This window comes from Onthophagus taurus, chromosome 1 (genome assembly GCF_036711975.1).
Source record: "Onthophagus taurus isolate NC chromosome 1, IU_Otau_3.0, whole genome shotgun sequence".
Taxonomy (NCBI): domain Eukaryota; kingdom Metazoa; phylum Arthropoda; class Insecta; order Coleoptera; family Scarabaeidae; genus Onthophagus; species Onthophagus taurus.
The window spans coordinates 38,558,845-38,566,541 of record NC_091966.1 but is presented as its reverse complement, the minus strand read 5'-3'; the positions used below and the strand labels follow the sequence as shown (position 1 = coordinate 38,566,541).

The 7,697-nt window shown below is 36.0% G+C and overlaps 1 protein-coding gene across 1 annotated transcript; it reads left to right on the top strand.

Annotated features, from left to right (window-relative positions):
• The first annotated feature begins 323 nt into the window (after positions 1–323).
• On the top strand, positions 324–7,349 carry LOC111429317 (uncharacterized). The gene is made up of 5 exons (XM_023065195.2): positions 324–668; positions 723–1,112; positions 3,388–3,567; positions 7,020–7,094; positions 7,152–7,349. The coding sequence occupies exons 1-5, from the start codon at positions 390–392 to the stop codon at positions 7,179–7,181; spliced, it is 954 nt and encodes a 317-aa protein (XP_022920963.2). The 5' UTR covers positions 324–389; the 3' UTR covers positions 7,182–7,349.
• The last annotated feature ends 348 nt before the right edge of the window (positions 7,350–7,697 follow it).

Genomic DNA, 7,697 nt, shown 5'->3' with positions numbered 1-7,697 from the left:
CGATTTCCATAAATCCTTTCAACACCGATAAGGTAAATAATAAATTATGAAACAAAATATTGCATAATTTATTTTCATTTCACCTAAAAACGTTTTTAGAGAAAAAAAAGATCTTGCGGTGGTCAATCGTCCGGTAACTAAAGAAAAGCTTTTTTTTCAGGACGCTGTACAATACAGAGAATACAGTGACCCTGCTATTGTGCAATTCCTTTCTCCTCTAGCTCGAAAGTGTCCCGACGAACAACCAGAGATACTAACGGCTTCGCACGTTGGAAGTAGGGGATTGCGGCTTATATATAAAACACCTCCCCCGGTAATTGCAAAAGTTTAGCTTTTGGCGCCGACGTTCGCCCAGTTCGGTTACTCGCTTTTTATCAATAAGACAAACGATGATCTCCAATAATTTATTATCATTGTGTTACCTTACTTTGTTAACCTTAGTTCGACGGTCTGCGGCCGCACCGGTTTCCCAACCTGCCTATCCCACGGGAGACTACGCCGGGATTCAATCGCTACTACCCCAACAAGAACAAAGCCAACCGCTGTATATAAGTATACCTCGTACGCCAACACCGCAACCGGCTGTTTACAATGCAGCAGCCCCTGCTTACACACCACCAACACAACTCGTCCCACAATTGCTGTTACCCACAAACGTTGATAGACAAGTATTATCTTTAACTTTATTACATTATAACCTTTCTGATCTAAATTATATTTAGATTCAACGAGTAGCAAATAAAATTGCGGGACCTGGTTATGCGGACACCCTCTCAGTTCAACAACAACAAGGACTTGCAAATCAAGTACAAGCAACAGCCGAAAGAAGAGCAGCTTGGCAAGCAAGTAGGCAACGACAAGCTATAGTAGCAGCAAACGAAGCAATCGCAAGGGCAACGCAAGAAAGAGAAGGCGGTGGATACGCAGCTGCGCAAACACCGAACCAGTATCAAGTCGAATATCAACCGCAATATGTGTATCAACCTGAACCTCAAGCTCAATATCAAGTTCAAACTTCCGTTAAACCACCCAAACAATATCAACCACAAATTTATCCAGCTCAAGCAAGATCAAATGGTAAACAAACTGAAGAGGAGGAGCAATATGATGATGTATGTTTTAATTTTTTTTGTTTTGCTATTTTAAATTAGCAATAGAAACGTACAAAGCGTGTTTCGCAAACTGGACCGGTGAATAAACTTCTGGAAAACTGTCGTATATCGTAGCGTTCGCCACGTTGCACCAATTGCGCCGGGGGCGGTGTTATTAAAGCCGTATCGCACCGGCGGCGGGCAAATAAACAAACTAAATAGAAATGCCGGCGGCCATTCGGTGAGCAATTATTTCTAATTTCGCGGTACACTTAAACATACTTTTTACTTTTTAATTTGCGAAAGTTTTGTCGCTTTCCACATCAAATCCATTTATCTTTTATAATAATAATAATTAAAACAAAACTGTATTTTCGCATTAATACGCATTAATATAACCTTGATAATTATATTAATGTCGCTTTTATTAGAACGTGATTTGAAAGTACTCGAATAAGGTTGATTTAAATCATTGACTCATCTACATTAATATTTAGACGCTTTAAGCAATCATCGTTGGAATAAATTTCCAAGGCCAAATCTTCGCGAAGGGTATTTATCGGATCGGTATTAGGCAAAACGCATTTCACAACTTTAAGAAATATTGGGTCGCGTTTATCTGCTGCGCCTCCACCGAAGCGCAACATTAATACAAATGAAAGACGTGTCGTGAATTTCAAACAAATGGTTTATCGACCAGAAATGGCCCTCCAAAACGAAATTAAAACGAAAACTCGACATTACAAACGCCGCGCTTCCATTTATCCCAGTAGAATTTCAAATTTCCGGTATTAACTCCATATCGCCAACGGCATCTCAATATTATCAGTAATACAAAGGTTCATTTTGGCGTTATTATTAATTCTCTCTTCATTTCTAATCTTCTTTATTTACGATCTATATATAGCATCAAATTTATTTTACGTTTCGAAGTAACACCTTTTTTTTTCCTGCAATCTCATAAGGTCAACACTGTAATAGAAGTGGCCTTTACCCAAGTTGGCCACTTCGCTACTCCAACCGCACGTTTATTACGTAACGACATCCCGTAACAGCTCTTCACCGTCGCGTTTCTCGAACGTCGATTTCGCCGGGATTGCATCGCGACGTCAATTACTTTCAAGATGCCCTTTTGTCCTTTCCGCAACCAGCTTGGTGGGATTATGATGTTCCCGCAACGCTAAATAGGGATATTTATTGCCTATAGATGTCGAAACTGCGCTCTTCTCCGTCCCTCTATTTTGAGTTAGATAAGGTCTCGGTAGACCATCTCCAAGAACAATGCATTCACGAACAATGCGAGAACCTATAGTTCGTGGTCGATCGAGAACTAATTGAACGTTACTTAACAATGCCGTTAATACGAAACTTGTATGGATGCAGTCTTATATACTCTAAATGCAGCTAATTAATACCAATAATAATTGTTCTGTATAATACAAAACATTAGTAATAATGGGCAACTTTCTGTTTGAATGTGCGTGTAATATGTTTATTAAGACCATTTGGTGATATAATTTTGTTAGCATAGAAACCTTTCGCAATATCTTAATAACCGCTTGTCTTTTTTCTGAAGTGTTTCGTAGATTTCTTACAATTTTTTAGGAAAGAAGACGTGAAAGTCGCCCAGCCAACGGCGACGACGTGGCTCTCCGCAAAAATTTCGTCGCCAAAAAAACTTCCGCTCACTTTCACCCGAGATTCCGCGAGCTCGTTGCCGTACTAAGTGAGTTCGTTAGTGCATGACTCCCAACCATCAATTATTAACCGGCGTTAAATCGAGCGCAGTCCAGAAATAAAACAACAACCTTGTCTAGTGGCGGTTTGCCGGAAATGAGTTTCGGTTTCGCATGAGCACGTTAGGTTTTAGGAGAGATTATCATTATCATGCATAAAATTAATTGCATTCTCTACTTGTTTTCAACAAAATTTATGTTGCACATGTGATTAAACGGAATACACGGTCTTTACCGTCTGGTAAACTGAGAGTTGACTGCTTAACTTTCACTTAATTGCAAACCAGAACGGTAACGCACAATGGTTATGCAATATATAGTAGCTATTGACGTTTAATTTCCGGTAATTTAGATGTATCCAGTTAAATTTTCAAGATATGTGAGTCAGTAATTGCACGTGAAAGTACCGTTTTGAAAGTCATGTGATATTCAGATTACTTTTTAGGTCGATACCGATTACGACACTAAATTCTGAAATTATTGCAATGCGTAAAATTGAATTATACTTATTTAACAAAAACAAACCGTGAAATAAATTGATACTTTTTTAATTCTTTTAGGCGAATTCTTCGTATAAATTTGGCTTTGACGTAACGGATGATGAAAACACTAACTACCATAACAGACAGGAACAACGTGACGGTAAGAAGATTTCGGGCAGTTATTCAGTTGTAGATTCAGACGGGTTCATTAGAACTGTTACTTATACTGCAGATCCGGAGGAAGGATTCAAAGCAGAGGTGGGTAATCGTGTTACAACACGCCTTCTACATTAATTGTATACAATTGAACTTTGCGCGGACCCTAACCGAATTATCAATTTAACCAACACCGACCTCCGGGGCGACACCATCCCAGAATAGTTATTATCCCTTCTCGTTATCACGATTACTAACTGAATTAAACTATTTTAATACAGAAGAAAATCATTTTCTTAGTATGAATAGAAAAGAATTCCTTTAGCATCTATTATGCTTATGTATTCGGATTCTAGGCTTAACAAAGCAATAGTTCTTCCCTGCTTAATTTCTCATAACATAGTGATCGATTATCAATGTATGATAAGATAACTGAAAATTTTTGAATACAAAACTATAAATTTATGATTATGAGACATACTGACATTGTTTCGTGGTTTCCTCACCTATCTCATTCGTCTTATGTGGCCAAACCAAGACAGCTGTCTATCCTTAATCATCCTCTCAACCGGCTGCATATTGAGATCTTTTCGAAAACGGCTGTTCTGTACTCTGTTCTGTCATGACTTTGTCTTGGCCTTTCGGCGTACTTCATCCTTTAGAAGATATTGAAGTGATAGAAGACATCCTTAGATATTGATAGCTATTAACCTGGATGAGAAGTTGACCATCACATTCGATGTGGATAACTTGACTTTTCACCTTGTTCAACATCATGCCCGTCTGCTTTAGAGTTTCTGACCACTCGAGTACAATCTGTTGCAATTTCCTCACCGAGCCTGCGATGAGGACTACATTATCTGCATATATCAGAGTTGTGAGGGAGTCCCTTTCTTCTCTACTACTTTCCAAACCTCTTGCCTTGGCACCACAAACTGCAATTCTTAATTACTAAACTAAAACTAACTACTAAGGTTAAAAAATTCACTTCAAAAATTAGTAAGGCATCATCAGCAATATCTGTAAACATATTCCTCGCTACGAGAAATTGTTGGAAAAAATATATATTTCTAAACAATTATAATTTAATTTTTTTTCATTTGATGGATTTTACAAATTTGTCTGTCATTCATAATGAAATAGTAAATATTAACGATATTATATTGTGTTGAGTTGGCTTGGGTTGAGTTGGCTTGGGTTGAGTTGGCTTGGGTTGAGTTGGCTTGGGTTGGGTTTTATAGGTTGCGGTGATACGGTCGGTGTCCCTGTATGCATCTTCAGCATGGAAGATTTGCTGAAATATAGCAAATAAAAGAAATAGCTAAGAGCGATAGATAAAAAAGTGCTAATTTGTGTCACTTCTGCATACAGAGCAGCAGCAACGTAGGCCGGCTGATCTCTAACCGGGTGTTTCCCATACGGCTTGCTTGCTTTTTCGCAAGTAGCTTGCAGTAATGCATATAGCGATCCCATAATGCTGAAAACCTAGAAGTGAAAGAAAGGGAAGGGGGGAGTTTTAGTGCCGGAACCTTGTCCAATGAAATCTGAGTTAGTGGAGTGCCACACACTCGATATGGTCAGTTTTTGATTTGCCATAAAGCTTTTTCTTCTCCCCAGCAAAAAAACACAAAAAAAAACGAGGTTGGGTTAGGTTGGGTTATATTGGGTTGGGTTTAGTTTGGTTGAGATTAGTTCGGCTGGGTTGAGTTTAGTTCTCTTATGATGGAGTGAGTTATGAAAAAAGAAGAATATTTCGTCGCTGTTATTCAATTTCTTACTTTGTTTTGCTTATCGCTAATTTATGTTTTGCAAAACGTCATCTTCATAGACTTCTTCTTGATAAAGAATTGGTGAAGTTTTCAGGTGCATTAAACAAGCTGTAGTTAACATTAAACACAGTACAAATTTGTAGCATACATTGCAAAATACAATGTGATGTCACTAAAGACTTCGACCTCTGCCCGAAGTTGTAGTACATGATGTCTAAATGGCATGCGTGATTCTTGCCTTCAATCGGATGAAAAACATACAGGTCTAATGCAGTTTTTACGCGCATTGCGTAGCTTAAGCCAACACCGCCAACAATGACAAAAGTAAAAATGTCTTTATTTCATGAAGATCTTACTGTTAATAACGTAGCCACCGAATTAACCTTGGTTATTTGAAATAGAGCATGCTTCTTCTAAACCATTGTGTTCAGCTCATAGGTCGGAACCCTTATTCACAAATTAAGATCAGTTTAAGAATTACCTTACTGATAACCTTTCTATTGCGATTGTGATCTTTGTGGCATTTGTGTTCAACTCATTACAAAAACAATCCACTAAGTATTAGATTAAGTCATAAACATTCGCAGGAATAAAAGAGATTTCTGGAGAAGATTCTGTAAAGTAATGAAAGACACAGTGCAAGACATAGATGGTACCATAAAACATTAAGTAACGAAGACTTTTGCTGATTGCTGTGTTACTAAAGAACTTACTTAAGTTACCATAGAGAAGCTTGAATATACAGGGTGATTCAAAAAACCGCTGACAGATTTCTAGGGCAGGTAATACATCAAAAATTAAGATGAAAAGTCTTAATATACATGAGCTTGCAAATTCTTAACGAGATATAAGTGTGTCAAAGTTTCTTTAAAATTAAACATTATCTGCAATAAAAAACCCTTTTATAAAAATATTTTCAACACCACTGCTAATTTTGTCAAACGGGCAGTGTTTTCGTGTAAAGTGATCAATTATCAATATCAATTGGTCTCTTACAACACTTTGATTAAAGCAACAATTTTTGATTGGATTAACAAATTTTCTACAAACGTGTTTTTTTTAAAACTATTACTTTCATCAAAATTTTGTAATCGACCAATTGATAGTTAATTGATGACTTTACACGAAAATACTGCCCGTTTGACAAAATTAGCAACGACGTTGACAATATTTTTTTTAAAAAAGGCTTTTTATTGCAGAAAATATTTAATTTTAAAGAAACTTTGACCCGCTATATCTTGTTACGGAGGCATTTGCGACCCCATGTATATTAAGACTATTCATCTTAATTTTTCATCTATTATCTAGTCTAGAAGTCTGTCAGCGGTTTTTTTGAATCACCCTGTATAATAATAAGTCGTGGAATCATATTTTTAATTTTGATTCAAGGCTAATTCTATCAACTTATGGAGATACGTTAATTTGAAAATGAATTCAAACATTTCTAAGGAACTCCAATATTATAGAAATGTTATTCATCAGCCACAAGATGTTATGTATGCTTTGATAAACTGTTGGCATCATTATAGTTTTCGGCCTTTCTTGTAAAGGAGGAGAAAGTAATGTGTATTTTGGCCATCTCTAAAGCAATAAAATTCTGTCAGACATCTTAATAAAATGAAGACCTTGTTTTCATAACAATCCGATTCTTCATTGAAATTGAAATTCGTATCTTCACAAATTATATTTATAATTTTTAATGAGACAATTTCCATTCCCTACATAAATATTACATAATTACATAATCATTTTTTTTAATATAATTTTTAATATTTTTTCTTTTAGGTTGTTAGAAAACCAACTGATATTGTGGTAAAAATTCCTAAACCAACACCACCACCAAAAGACCAATACGTTCAGGTTAGTTTAACGAAATTACGCTGAAACACACATTCATAACGTTCATTTTTATTTTAGGTGCCAAAAAATTTGTATCAATACGAATAAAATAGGCAAAAAAAAATGTGTAGGATGTAACAAAAATAGTAAAACGATGTACATCTTTATCAGCGTATGTGTGTTGTGTATTTAAGGATAATTGTTTAATAATTTTATAAAACAAATAATTACGTAGCGTAATTTAGCTGAATAAAAAAAAAAGATTTTCTAAATAGATTAATGGTTGTTATTTTACGCGAAATTCATCACCTCTTGCGGACAACGAAAAATACATTGCAGCAGTTCATAATTTAGCACAAACTGCTGCGTAATTAGCGTTTATTACATACGCTGTGGAACATTCAAATTAAAACCATCTGATAATGGTCGTCTATTGATAAAATAGTTTCCCGCTGGTGGATATTTACGGACAAACATACATTTTTGGACGTTTAGGAACCGGATTCGAAACCACAAATCGCGAGTGTTGACGATTACACGTGTTTGTACATTTACTGATTACATTAAATGTGACATCATTTAATTTGTAATTTAGAAATAACATTGTTTTTTTTTTGATACATT

Bases quoted from the DNA above. Each gene is read 5' to 3' on its own strand.
- LOC111429317 (XM_023065195.2), top strand. From the start codon at position 390: ATGATCTCCAATAATTTATTATCATTGTGTTACCTTACTTTGTTAACC. The intron at 1,113-3,387 runs GTATGTTTTAAT...TAATTCTTTTAG, and splicing joins AGGAGGAGCAATATGATGAT to GCGAATTCTTCGTATAAATT. The intron at 3,568-7,019 runs GTGGGTAATCGT...TTTTTCTTTTAG, and splicing joins AGGAAGGATTCAAAGCAGAG to GTTGTTAGAAAACCAACTGA.